The following is a 14,571-nucleotide window of genomic DNA, read 5'->3' on the forward strand; positions in this document are numbered from 1 at the left end:
GGTTTAAGCTTATAGTAAGTAAGCTACGATAAGATTCTTCTTAAGTTAACTAGGGTAAGGAGTAAGCGAGAGGGGTAGTATGACCCTCTTGCTCTAGCAACAGTAGGGGTAGCACGCGAGCTGAAGACGCCGCAACGCTAGTCGACGAAAAATCCCTGATCGCGCAGGTCGAACGCGCACGCCGTCGCGCTCGACCCGAGCCCAAACTCGGCACTTCATCAGCTAAGTGCTCAGCCTCGAGGAGAAATCGTGTGAAGTGAATAGTGTTCATTTCTCCAAGACACGATGTAGCCAGCGCTACAAGGCCATCTTCCAGCCGCGAAGATGCCTCATCCCTCATCCTTCACATCGAGGAACGCCAGATTCTTTCCGACAGCGAAGGAACTGCTCATCTAGGACGTCCGCCGTCCACCCAGGAACACTAGATTCCTGCCCCTCCAGGAACACCAGATTCCTGCCCCTCGAAGACCGCCCAGCCTACAACCTGTGGCCGTCACGCCCAACGGGATTCCACAACTCCGGAGCCGTTCATGGCTCATAACTTTGGATCAATCTCAATCTTCATTACGGTGTTTCGTTAAGTGAATCTGTGAACAAGACATGAGCTAGGAAAGTGAACTTTGGACTGTGTTGAGGACCTTTCGTTTAGTATAAGCTATTTTCTAAGTGTTGTAATCTAGGGTAAGTCATTTTAATAATATGTCTACTTAATCGATTAAACCAGGTACATGAAACATTCAAGTTTTAATTATCCTTCCCCCTTTTACCGTTATCTTGATTGTAATTGTATTTAATTCGATGCATACTTCCTCCGGGCTCAAATAAACAAAGATTAAATTCATTCAGATTAGATCTTAACAAACGCGATATTAATATACATAGCGGGGTAACACGATACACGAGGCTTCCTTTTCCGCGGATAATCGAGTTCCCGGAATTCGTATTCGCCGCCCCGCGAGAACGATCAATGGCGATTTCCCCCCATTATCTCTCCAGAACGTAGCCGTCAGGATGATTTCCCTCCAAAATTATCGATCAAACCCTTTCTCTATGTCCAAATAGTAATCCCGAATAATCAGCGTGTTGTTAACTTGAATATAAAAAAATAGATTTGTAGTTCTTTTTCTATTTCAAGGTAGGTACTTTTATACTTTTCTTCACAAGTAGGTAGGCGCAGAGTGAATTGTCAAAAATAACATTTCCTGGTTTTCTGCATGTTGGTATCGCGCATTTGACGTAGTGCGTTGTCCGACATTTCCACCCGGCTGGGAGAGAAATCCTATAAATTTCGTATTCGGTGACGTCTACTGTAAATTGAAAAGATGGATGAAGAATACGACGCCATCGTCTTGGGCACCGGCCTCAAGGAATGCATTCTCAGCGGAATGTTATCCGTATCCGGGAAGAAAGTATTGCACATCGATCGTAACAAGTATTACGGCGGTGACTCCGCATCAATCACTCCGCTGGAGGAACTGTTCTCCAAGTTCGGGGCGCCCGCGCCCGACGAGACGTACGGTCGAGGACGGGATTGGAATGTGGATCTCATCCCGAAGTTCCTCATGGCGAACGGGCTGCTCGTCAAGCTGCTCATCCACACGGGCGTCACCCGATACTTGGAGTTCAAGTCGGTCGAGGGGAGCTACGTATATAAAGGAGGGAAGATCTCCAAAGTACCCGTAGACCAGAAGGAGGCGCTCGCGTCGGATCTGATGGGCGTCTTCGAGAAGAGGCGCTTCCGCAACTTCCTGATCTACGTTCAGGACTTCCAAGAGGACGACCCCAAGACGTGGAAGGACTTCGATCCGACCACGGCCAACATGCAGGCGCTGTACGACAAGTTCGGCCTGGACAAGGAGACGCAGGGCTTCACGGGCCACGCTCTGGCGCTGTACCGGGACGACGACTACCTGCTGCAGCCCGCGCAGCAGACGATCCGGCGCATCAAGCTGTACTCGGACTCGCTGGCGCGCTACGGCAAGTCGCCGTACCTGTACCCCATGTACGGGCTGGGCGAGCTGCCGCAGGGCTTCGCGCGCCTGTCGGCCATCTACGGGGGCACGTACATGCTGGACAAGCCCATCGACGGGCTGGTGCTGGACGAGGGCGGGCGCGTGACGGGCGTGCGCTCGGGCGCGGAGGTGGCGCGCTGCAAGCAGGTGTACTGCGACCCGAGCTACGTGCCGGAGCGCGTGCGCAAGCGTGGCCAGGTGGTGCGCTGCATCTGCCTGCTGGACCACCCCATCGCGCAGACCAAGGACGCGCTGTCCACGCAGATCATCATCCCGCAGAAGCAGGTGGGCCGGCACTCGGACATCTACGTGTCGCTCATCTCGTACACGCACCAGGTGAGCGCCAAGGGCTGGTTCGTGGGCATGGTGTCCACCACGGTGGAGACGGCCAACCCCGAGGCCGAGATCAAGCCGGGCCTGGACCTGCTGGGCTCCATCCGCCAGAAGTTCCTCTCCGTGTCCGACTACATGGAGCCCACGGACGACGGGCTGGGCAGCCAGATCTTCATCTCGCAGTCCTACGACGCCACCACGCACTTCGAGACCACCTGCCTGGACGTGCTGGACATCTTCAAGAGAGGAACGGGAGAGGAGTTCGACTTCTCCAAGATCAAGCTGGAGCTGGGAGACGAGGAGCAGTAACGGCCGGCGCCTCGAGCGCCTGGACTGGCTTTTACAGGAATTTATTGTAAAAATAGTACCACACTCGGGCATCGGGAGTATGTCGTATCGCTTACTATATTATATAGTTATCCTTAAGTTGTATCTGTAAATGTTTATATGTTGATGCTTCGGATGTTCGGATGTTCAGATAGGAATGTGAACTAGAATATCGTGTGCGCGCTGACTCGTCTATTATTTCCGAGCCTTTACGACAGTAATCGCGAGCGTAAATGTTACATTAAGCTAAATTTATTTTAAATATTTTATTCTTTTAAAGAAAATCTCCAAAAATATATTAAGCCAGCTTTGATAATTACCAGTTATTATTTGATACTTTTTTACCGTATTTGTACTTTATAGCTTCCCACCCGATTTGTCACGGCGACTCCCCCGCTTGCTAACCTCATTACTTTACTAAGCGTCGCATTCCATGTGGTATGTTATCCCTAATTCTATTTACTATCATATCTCTTTTTTATGTATGTCTTAAAGCAAGTGATAAAAATAAATAAAAAAACTGTCAATTTAGTAGATATTTTGTTTAATTTTCGCAAATCTTTTTTAAACAGTACAAGTTATTATCTCTGCATCCGACATATATCATTCCTTGTAACGTAACTGGAGAAGAAAATACTTTTCCCGGTAGTTTGTATGTGGACGTGAGTAGTTTGGTCTCCGGATTTATAGTCTGTACGACTCCTTCGGTGGATATGCAGATGACGCAGCCGTCTTCCCCGAGTGTGGGTGTCGCGTACACCTCCGAAGTGTGTCGTTGTCTCGCATCGAGGACGTAATGCGCCTCATCAGGACTCCGCAAGAAGTAACTGTGGCGATCGTGGCAGCCAAAAACAATCATTTCTTTGTTACGAAGGGTATAAATAAGACTGGACGAAAATATCAGCCCACTTGTGTCAGTAAATTTCCATATCTGAAAAAGTCAATTTGAACTTATTATGATTTTATTATTATTTACTTTTATTATGATTAATATGCTTTGTTGGTGGGTATACAGAAAACATAGTTTTATGTCTCATAGCACTGAAATAAGTTGTAATAAACGATGCAAAGCACCCTTCTGTAAACCAAAGTAAGTGGAAAGTTTGCTTCATGAAAATATTGTTTCATTGCTGTGTGTATATTGTTTAAATTGTTATCAATATAATATCTAATAAATTGGCTCAAATATAATACGTTCTTTAATCTATGCGAGTTTTAATTTGGATCCAGATATTGCAAGACATTGAAAGTAATGCTGAATCTAATACATATTATGTTTTTTCCTATCAACAACTGAACCAATATTGGTTTATAAACAAGCCAAGAAAAACTTTCTGCACTAAAAATTACGTCATTGTATATCTTGTTAAAGTGGGTAAAAATGCTACGAGATATCTGAAAAAGTATTCAATATGTTTGATGAAGGAACCATAAATACTGGCAAATTTCATTACAGAAATACATTATTTAAAGTTCAATACCAAGATTTCCAACACAACTGTTGTCAAAAAAAGGCGATTCTGTTTGCTAGGCCATGTACTCCGCGTGCCTCCCGAGAGCCGCCATCAAGCTTGCCTCTTTTACAAGGCATCAGGTTCGCGCCGCCTAGGACGACCACTGCTGATAATTTGTTGGCAGCTCTCGTCTGAACTTCGGGACGCGAACCTGACTTGGGAGGATGCAAGGGAGCTGACAGTCGACAGAAAAGCCTAGAGACAGTTTATGCACTCCATATGCTCCACATAGGGAGCAGATTTTGAAGATAAACTTTTAATATCATTGTTATAATGCAATACATGCCAACATACCAAGAATTAATAGCACGGTATTTATGATATGAGATATGCTACGCCCGCATACAATAATAATTTATGTATGACTTTACAACATTTTGACTGTGTCCAAATACTTGTTCGCAAATCTGGATTATCTCCAATTAGGAGTTATTTTTGACATCTCAACACAAATGAAGAAGAATATGGAAGTCTGGGTATTTACAGGGCTTATGACCCTCATAGGCTAGTTTAAGTGATCACTTTATGTGTAAGTCACCAATTCTACCTGTGATTACCATACTACTCAAAGCTGAGGTAGTATTTTATAAAAATAAGAGCTTTCTTACTGTGTCACCATTAGAAACGTCCAAACAGTGAACAATTCCTTTTACTTCAGAAAATAAAACATGCAAGTCATTCTTCAGCAACTTAGGCATCGCAAAAACTGGACTGGATAGTTGTTTTTTCCATTTTATGGCTAAATGTTTTTTTGTCACTTCGCCGCAAACAATTGTTCCATCCAAGGTTGCTGCAAAAACATTGTTTATTGATATAGCCAAATCTGCGCAGATTCCTTGCTTCCCAACAGCGATGTTTGATATAATTTTTCCCGTCTGAAAAAAAATAACTCAACGTAATCATAATAAAAACACAAGGTTATTTATCTTTTACAAGTGGCTATCAGTGTATTGGTATTGGAATAATGATAATGACATTGTGATAATAAGGATTTAAAAATGAATATATAAAATAGGTATTATGTAATTAGTACAAGTTAGAATTTTACAATCAAGAATCATTTTTATTTTAACAAAGAGATGCATACATTTATTTAATTTTTTAATTCATATATTAAATAATACACTAACCTTACTGCAAATGCTCCAAATTATACTGTCATAAGTAGCTGCATAAATTACAGATTGATAGTAACATGCTTTACTCTTGATCATATTACCAAGGGAACATTTCCACACTGTTTTGAAATCCTCTATTGACAAACACCACAGAGATCCATCGTAACATCCAAATGCTGCATATGAATTGAAGGATTGATCTTCGAAGCATAGAATTGGTGCCTCCACCCGTGAAAAAACATCTATAATATTTATCACACTCCCTGTCAATGCATCTACCGCTACAACTTTTCCAGAGTGACTGCCCACCAAAATTAAGGGTGGAATTCTGAAAATACATTAATGTGTGTATGTAAGTATTTTCATAAAAATTATTATGTACAACAAAAAAATTATATCACCGAATCAGGTACTGCAATGAACTAACGAATGTTCATTGTTGATTACGATTATCTTTTGATAGGCACTGTACTACAGTTGGGTTTTCGTATGACGTTGATAGTGAAACTGCCACTGTGGGTTAGATTCCCACCAATCGCAGCGAGAAATTAATAAATTAGATATCAGCATACGAGTACTATTAAAAAGTCATACTTTTTACTTTCAAAGTTCTTTGCGCTGTAAATACCAATAACTTAAAAGTAGCATGTTCTCAATAAAATATTTTTTTATTCAATTTTATAAATATATCATTTGTAAAAGTTAACAGTTTATGTAAGGAGAAATATGTATGAAAATATAACATAGCGATGCTTCTTTATGGATTGTTTATTTAAGTGAACTGTCTACTGCAAACCTCATATGTAATACTTTAAATCAATTTGAATCTGTGTGATAGAAACCTTATCTATGAAATAAAACCCTTCCTCAATTTAATATCAATAATCAAATTAAAGATACATAATCATTTACCTGTCAGAAAAGTAAGTAACAGGACTAGCATCGACACATTTTCCCAAATCAACCTTCCATAACACGTCCAATTCAAATTTAATATTCAAAGTATTTTGTTCATTTGTAGATTTTTTGGAATGTTGTATTTGTGAATAGAGTTCAGCTTTTCTCTTTAATATGCCTCCGCTACCTTCAGCGCTACTCTCTGAGTGATTTATAGGATTACTGTTTGAGAATAATGCTTTTTTCGACTCGAGAAACTTTGTTTCTAAAGTTTCAAATATGGTACTCAATGAATTTTCAGACATAAAGTAGGAAAACATATCCAAATAATTAGTTTGAGTAATGTTTTCTAATTTGTTGATAAGCTGCAAACAAGCTATAGAGTTACCGCCAACTTGCAAAAATGTTTTATCACCTAAACTTTTGATATCATGTTTCCCAGATGGCAATATTTCATTAAGCGATTCATAGAATAAAGACTGCAATTTCATTTTATTCAAATCTAATAAATTTTCATAAATACTGTACGATTGAGATAATGAAACTTTTCCATGTGCGGTTAAGGGAATTTTATTTATTTTATATATTACATCTGGCAGGGATTGTTTCTCCAATTTAATTTTTAAGTGATTCCATAGTGTTTCATTGGCATCTTTTACGGCTGAATACAAGAGTAGAATAGAATTATATTTAGGTAGCCAAACACAGGTGCAGTGATTGATTTCGGGATGATTAAAAACGCAGGTTTCAATTTCTAGTAAGTTAACTTTGTGGCCGTATCTCTTGATAACTCTATCACATCTGCCTTTAAAATATATTTGACCGTTGTGTTTTATTTCGCCAAGATCGCCAGTTCCTCGCCAGAGAACAGTTTGATTACTCCAAGATAAAATGCTGTTATTTTTGCTGTCTTGTATTTCTGATCCAACTAAGCATTTGCGGATGGAGCTTCCTGAAATCAAATTAAGTTCAATGAAGTATGTTTGCTGTTCAAACAATTACATACTATTTATGAGAATATCATTCAATCAAAAAAGGGAGTGAATCAAAAAAGGTAAACTCACATTTAAAAAAAAGTTGAATATGTATATGTATTAACATCATTTTGAGAATTTCTAAGTCTTCTTACAATACAAGATTTAAAACCCTAGGTATTATTACCAATATGTATTATAGATATCTCAACAGAGACTAAATAACTTTATGATGGGGATTATGGATGTCCAACCATTTACAAGGCTCGCAAACTGGCATTGGCTAGTTTAGATTGTGTACCATAAACCATTCCGTCCATGATTGAAAATCTCCGAGGATAGTGCTTCAAACCCACAATAAACGGTGCATTATGTATTGCATATTGTCAAAAATTAAAGTGATATGAAAGTTCAATCATGGTTAGAATAACAATGAGTACAAAGAGATAACATAAGCCAGCTGACAAGTTGTAGCTCGTTTTGTCCCAGTTGAAACATCGACAATATACTATAGCTAAAAAAATATCAAGAAACATGGTTCAATTAACAGATTACATTATTGCAAAAAAAAAAGCAATATTACCTATAAAAATTTCCCCACAGCCAGCTTCGATAACTTCATTATTATCTTGGATTTGAATAAGAGTATCGGAGAGGGGAGTCCCTATTGAAATACAGGAATAAGTATTGCAAAAATCTATTTTAAGACAAGAAGCCCAACACGATATCTCCGTGATACCATAAAGATTGTAGATTTCCGTTTCATTCTCTGGATGTTTCATTTTCTTAAATTTTTCATAATCGGGAAATTGTTCACCTCCAAGTGCCAATATCCTCAATTTAGATTTTTTGTTTAAAATAGTTTTCGTGATGTTTTCATGGCCTGATCGGAGAAATAGTGACGGTGTAGTTTGCCATATTGTAATGGCATTGGATTCAGAATCCCCTTGAAGAAACAGCTTAGATAAATCTTGGTTGTAATAAGAAACAATTAAAAGAGCGGCTCCGCCCATAGCCGCTAAATAAAGTTCCACAACTGACGGGTCAAAAGTCAGAGGAGTAGAAAAATAAATTACATCATCATCTTTAACATTAAATATCTTATTAAAAGATTCGATATTTGGATATATACAATAATGAGGTACAGCTACATTTTTCGCAATTGATGTAGATCCAGATGTTTTAATAAAGTATGCAATTTCATTCAATTTATAACTAGAAGTTAAAGTACGTTCTGTTGACCATAAATGAAGATTAATATTAATGTTGTCAAGTTCAATTAATGTTGTCAAATTGGTAATAGAGTAACCGTGATATATATCAGATCCGATTGCAAATATTTTATTAATATTTAAATCACTTATTAATTTTTGGTTCGTAGTTTCATGTAGTTCGGGATCCAAAAACGTAAAAGAGCAATGACATCTGTGTATTCTGAAAAAAAAATATTTTAAATAATTGAAGAAAAACGTCGCAATATTTTATAATTCCTCAAAAACTTTTATCTGAAACTTACAATGATAAGATCGACGGAATTATAGGATTATGCTTCATCAAAACCCCTATATTTTCACCTCTAGAAACAATTTCTCTAAGAGCAATAAATAACTTATCGGATAATTCATATAATTGTCCGTAAGTAAACTTACAAACAATATTTTGCGCCTTGTATGAAATCACGGCCAAATTATTTGGTTTGGTAGTTGCAACACGTTTGAAAACTTCCCAATAAGTCATTTTTTGTTCAGAAAAATTCATCGTCCTAATTATTGAGAAATAAGTCAAGCCGCAATAGAAAATATGTATCTTTGTACTTTTTTGTAATACATATTTATAAAATTCAAATGTAGTGACACTGACGTTTGCGTGTTAGATTGGTTAAACTGAATCACAGACTAACTAATTTAACTGAATATATCCATAGACAAAACCAGAAGTACCACGTTATGGATTTAAAAAAAATGTAGATAGCCCCTACCCGCTGAATTCACCACAAGTGGCAGGTGAATAGAACATTATTCAATTTTATTTGCATTTTATTATCTTTACAGACGATCGAAAACAGAATAAAATAAAAATTCCCTGTAGGAATATTCAAATAATGAGTACTGGGTACGTACTTATCTTCCCAATTTTAAAAAAATATTCATTAAAAATAATAATACATTATTAATTTGACTATGGCCCATATTGATTGTGCGTAAAGGAATCAAATCCCTGGACAAAATCGTGCATAAAGCACCGCGTAGTATCGACATGGTGATAACACTGCTAACTTTATAATTAAGTATCAAACCGTACATTTCGCCTATGAAGTTTATTCTTGAAAAAAACCTTTGTTGTCACTTAAAACATATTTTCAACTTTTCGAAATTTGAGTAGCAAATATGGTTGTCAATCACAAGTAGATTGAAAAATGTTACACAGTATATAAAAATAATTAATTATATGCAAATGATTTATTTCTCTTTACTTTTTTTTTTGACCCTTATTTGCACTTAGATTGTGCATAGGGCACCGCAGTGGTTCAATGTGGTGTCAACTTGATCTCAATTATACGAAGGTTGAGTGTTTAGTCCCACCCTTCATATTCTTGGATAAGGGGGTGGAATAAATTTGAAGAGATATATGTAGATAATGTAAATAAATAAAGTGTGAAATACATTGCAGGTATATGTAAATTAAATTAAGGAGGAATAGTAATTAGGAAAATGGAAATGAAATGTAAAATAATAGCGAAAGAGGTCTATTTTTTCACCAAAGTCCATAAAAGGAATCGCGTGGTAACAAAGTCCTGTATTTATTCCGAATACTTGGCAAATGGATTTTCAGAAAGCAAAACGAATAAAAACTATTAAGAAAGACAAGATTCTCCTCAATTCGATTACATATAGATAAATGTAACAATGTTGCTAAAAAGTAGACGATAAAATAGCGCGGATATCATTCGTTTTTACTAGGTTCTATCTGAGGCCGATAAAATATTACGAGATAGGGGTAAGAGTGCGGAGTACAGCGAATAGGTAGATGCAAGTAAGTACTATGGGGATGAGTCTTTTTTGCAAGTCTGTAAAATTTCCGAACCAAACATCTCGAGACATTGTTATTCGTGTCTTTCTAGTTATGTAATGCGATAGAATACCGAATCGATACCACTGTTCTCGGTCAGAGATTTCGTCTAGCACACATGTACATGTAGATAACATCATTTAAGCATCTATTTTTGTTGTTATTATTGCTATAAATTCATAGCTTAAGGAAAGAGATAAAATGGATGGTGATAACTTGTTAAAAAAAAATTAAAGCCGTTAAATAATTGATTACAAGTTGCCAGCGACATTTTTTATCATGAAAGAATTTAGAGACCTTGTATCTTTTCTTGTAAAAGGTAGTCAAGACTAGAATGTGTTTATGATTTGTACAGAATCCCGTATAAAAACCACAAGGATATTTGCTAAATTACTTTACGATAATTCAATCAAATGTCGCTTCAAACTTGTACGTACATAAACACTTGTATAGTTTTTTATATCTAATACATTTTCCAAAAAAAACAAGTGATTTAGGTGTTTATAAGATATGGTTAAATATTAGTTAAGCCAGCCGATGACAGGTCATTGGTTTTGTAAAAACCCAAAAGACTTGTTTCCTCCCCTAAAATTGTTTCGTCTATGTATACATCAATTATATATCTTTAAGGTATTTGAAAATAACTGCTAATGATTTAATACACTTAAAAATGTATTAATAAAACTGGGTTTAATTATAAATAATATTTTTATTTGATCATCTGCCGATGAAAAGGCTGCATTCAAAACATAAAGTATTAATTTAAAACCCAAACTCATTAATACTTTTAACTAAATTTAATAAGTCACCGGTATTTATGAATTGTTACGGAGTATTGTTGACACCGAATGCTGAACGAAGTTGTGCTTTTGAAATCCAATATCCAAGAATCAAATATCGTAATACTGAATGGTCAAAAAATCTTTTATAATCGCCGGTGATAAAAAAGCTATTTTATTATCTTCTTTATCAAAGCAAACGCCTCCACATTGATGTGTCGAAGGAGTCATGTGATATTTTCATGGTTACTGTACAAAAAGCATTATTTATTTTTAATTTGAATTTGTAATATCAAGACAATTTGTTATAACCGGATGAAATAATGAAATGTCTACATTTCTATTATGTTGGGTGAGTTGAAGGATTATGGACACAACATTGTATCCGTAAATAGGCACCCCTTCCTTAATTTCTTATTTTTCTTCATTTCCCGTACTGCCGATAGATCCTTAGCAGTGAATGTTCTGGGCAATGGGTACCTTATGACAACAGAGTTCCCTTTTATCTGCCATAAATGTGTTTTTGTTTACGAGTGATGGTGAATTATAAACATGATTTGATTGTATAGATTATTATTGTAGTTATGGTAGCTATAATTCATTATATTTTAATTACTTTGTGGCACTTTTTTATAAACTGTAAATAAAACTCAAACTTTTATTTTTCAACAATTTTTATTTTTGGTACATTCTGGTAAGTAAAAACATAGTAAGTACATGCCCATCTCTGAAGATGACAAGGCGCTAGTCAAAACCGGTTGGAAAAAAGTATCTACAAAAAAATTAAGTGGTTAAAAACAATGTTTAAGTTGTATTTTATTATCATTATATTTTAGTATACAGCAAGCAATGTATCCTTTTTTTACCACATTAAAATAACTTTTTTTTTATTTAATGTATAATGTAGCTTTAATTTATTTATGATTTGTTTTTATTTTACCATTAGAAATATCATCCGAATTTCAAGTTCGCAATATTTTAGATTTTCGAGAAATAGATATCATAGAAAAGAAAATCGACCCCACTTTTTGGACCCTAAAGTATTGTGCTTTTAAAATCCTCAGTGGGTGATTACTTCATAAAAGCAATACTAAATTTTCACATTATATGTAAAGTTTAACATAATTTATGTTTCAACAAAAAAAATGCATTTATACGTTTTCAATTACATTTATTTATCATTTAAGTTACTTTTATTGTACTAATTATTTAAGAAACCTCTCAACTCTGTCCACTATATCCACTTTAATGAAAGTAATGAATTGGAAAATGGAAGGACCACCGTATAATTAATTATTGTTACTAAACTCGTAACTTCTAAGGCTACGCGTAATTAATAATCCCTTGTTTGTCAAACACAGAATTATTATTAAACAAAGTATTAATTTACACCTCGTGCGGTAAGGGTTGGGTGTTTAGAATTTAGGGGATGTTTGAAATAGAACTTTACTCAGGGGTAAGTGGAAAGTTTTGTAGTTCAGGCCTAAGTAGAACGTACAGTCAACTTGGGAATACACATTCTCGTATCTTTGTAAATTGACTGGTATATTTATCCCTTGGGGGTCTGCTAAATATTTTGAAAAGGTAATCGTAGTTTATAAAATAAAACCAAAAATGTATTTTTCAGTATTTGTTTTTTTTTTACTTACCTATGTCTGATATAATATAGCACCATTCATTGATTTATGTCATGAAATAATACAATATTTTGGCAACAGCAAAAGTTAAATTTTCCGCTCCATAAATAAACTACGTTTTATTTCTCTTACTTGAAAATGAATATAATACAGTGTTTTCTTACATTATTACGAAAATAAAGCCTATATAGGGGTAGGCTGGAGGTGACTTGAAAGTATTCATGCGAGCCCCCTTTTAAATAGCAATAAATTAATCAATTTACTATACAAAGTCCCATTTTCGTAAAATACAACCTCCAGGTAACTATTTTTTTTATTTACTTATAATATGCTTTCTTTTCAAAAAATATGTGTGTCTATGGTTGCCATAGGGTTGCCATAAATTTCCGAAATTTCTTTGGGACATTTTTTTTTCCTCCGGATGTTTTTTTTTTGTTTTGCAGTTTAAGATTTTTCAGAACTGAAAATGTCATTATTTTCGGAAAACTTCCATCAAGAAGGCAAATTTAAGGTGTAATTTTTGAGGTCAGTAGGTTCAGAGTAGGAGTTTGAACATTGTAGGAAAATCCTTTTTTTTTAAATGACAAGGTTCTAATGACCTTTTTTTAATGCACTGTATTCTTCTTCTGAACCTTATCCGAACCAAATGGTGTATAGGGAACTGGATCGAATTGATGCTGTATGAATTTATCGTTCATTACATAGAGGCGCGATGAGCAGTCCTAGCTATAGGTATCAGTATTAATTGACAAGTTTATTTCACACTTTGTTCACCCTGATCACCAAACCCGGGACCTAATGCACAGTAGTATATTACGCTGACCACCACACCACATAGGCGAACAGGTATTGGACCTTTAACGCACTAATTATTTTTATAAGTTCACCTGAAAAAAATACTAACTGGTTTTGGTTACCTTACTTTTTATGCCTACAGCTAATTATTACAATGTGATTATTGCTAACTAATTATAACGCTGCTACTCTGCAAATATAAGCAAAGAGGATAGAATGCTAAAACTAGTTATATTTCCAAACATGCTTTGTCTCTTCCACATCTATACATCTCCCCATACGAGCACTCTGATTGTACAGACTCCTGACCTATCCACTAAATATTTGGTTTACCTGATGTACTATGTCTTCCTTGGCCTTTCTCGGTTTTTATTCCTGATCTTTTTTTTTTGCATTATTTATCTACTATACAGTTCCTCTATTATTTATTCACTGATATGCCTAAACTACCTTAACGCATGTTTATTCAATACTATATCAATATTGTTTTTCTTAGAATCGCATTATTTTCATAATTTCAAATTTCCTGTACTTTGTCCAATAGATCGTTATGAGGCCTGGTTTTAGGACTCCATAATAGATTGCTGAAATAGTTAAAAATATTTTATTTTGACTTCAATTTGCTAATTTCAGTGCACCTTTTAACTCAAGGAAAAATTATCAACCGAGGTTCGATTCACAAATAATGAAATAAGATTTTTTGATAGTTTCTTTTTTACACGATCTTTGCGCTATTGAGGCTTTCCCGCTTTTCTTTGATAAGTTTATTTTTAAAAAAATATCTCGCTGCACTACAATCCGGGTCACGTGCGATGCAGTACGGCTCTGGGCGAGGGGAAGCGCGCGGGGAGGGGTGAGACATACCGCGCGGCAAGGGGTGCGGGAAAAGCCGACGCGGAGGGGGTACGAGCGTCTCCATTTCCCCGAAGAAAATGCACTGACAATAGAAACTACACAAAAAACGAATCGATTAACTTCGAAAGGTTTGAATTCCCCGGCGTTGAAATCTCTTTTTTGACGCGGTGGTCTCGTTTTGCCGGGCCGGTGATCCGTCGGGCGCGGGTAGGCTTCGAGTATCGAGCGCCCGGGTCGCTCGGCGCTCGGCGCTCGGCGTTC

General features: G+C 36.4%; 2 protein-coding genes across 3 annotated transcripts; one reads left to right on the forward strand and one right to left on the reverse strand.

The window, feature by feature from the left end:
- The first annotated feature begins 1,230 nt into the window (after nucleotides 1-1,230).
- On the forward strand, nucleotides 1,231-3,877 carry LOC148309931 (rab GDP dissociation inhibitor alpha-like). The gene has a single exon (XM_088259311.1). It carries the CDS (start codon nucleotides 1,323-1,325, stop codon nucleotides 2,652-2,654), a length of 1,332 nt encoding a protein of 443 aa, XP_088115437.1. The 5' UTR covers nucleotides 1,231-1,322; the 3' UTR covers nucleotides 2,655-3,877.
- Nucleotides 3,217-9,053, reverse strand: LOC148309932 (beta-alanine-activating enzyme-like). 2 transcript variants are annotated; one of them, XM_088259308.1, is made up of 6 exons: nucleotides 8,692-9,053; nucleotides 7,759-8,609; nucleotides 6,217-7,153; nucleotides 5,317-5,632; nucleotides 4,795-5,061; nucleotides 3,217-3,603 (listed from the first exon to the last, which is right to left on the reverse strand). In XM_088259308.1, the coding sequence occupies exons 1-6, from the start codon at nucleotides 8,931-8,933 to the stop codon at nucleotides 3,217-3,219; spliced, it is 3,000 nt and encodes a 999-aa protein (XP_088115434.1). In that variant the 5' UTR covers nucleotides 8,934-9,053. The 2 variants fall into 2 exon arrangements, with proteins under 2 accessions (XP_088115434.1, XP_088115435.1); XM_088259309.1 differs by lacking the exon at nucleotides 7,759-8,609 and having other exon boundaries at nucleotides 8,825-9,027.
- Between the last annotated feature and the right edge of the window lie 5,518 nt (nucleotides 9,054-14,571).

Source organism: Brachycentrus maculatus, unplaced genomic scaffold (assembly GCF_059751285.1).
Source record: "Brachycentrus maculatus isolate JH-2025_06_01 unplaced genomic scaffold, ASM5975128v1 h1tg000115l, whole genome shotgun sequence".
In the NCBI taxonomy this organism is placed as follows: Eukaryota; Metazoa; Arthropoda; class Insecta; order Trichoptera; family Brachycentridae; genus Brachycentrus; species Brachycentrus maculatus.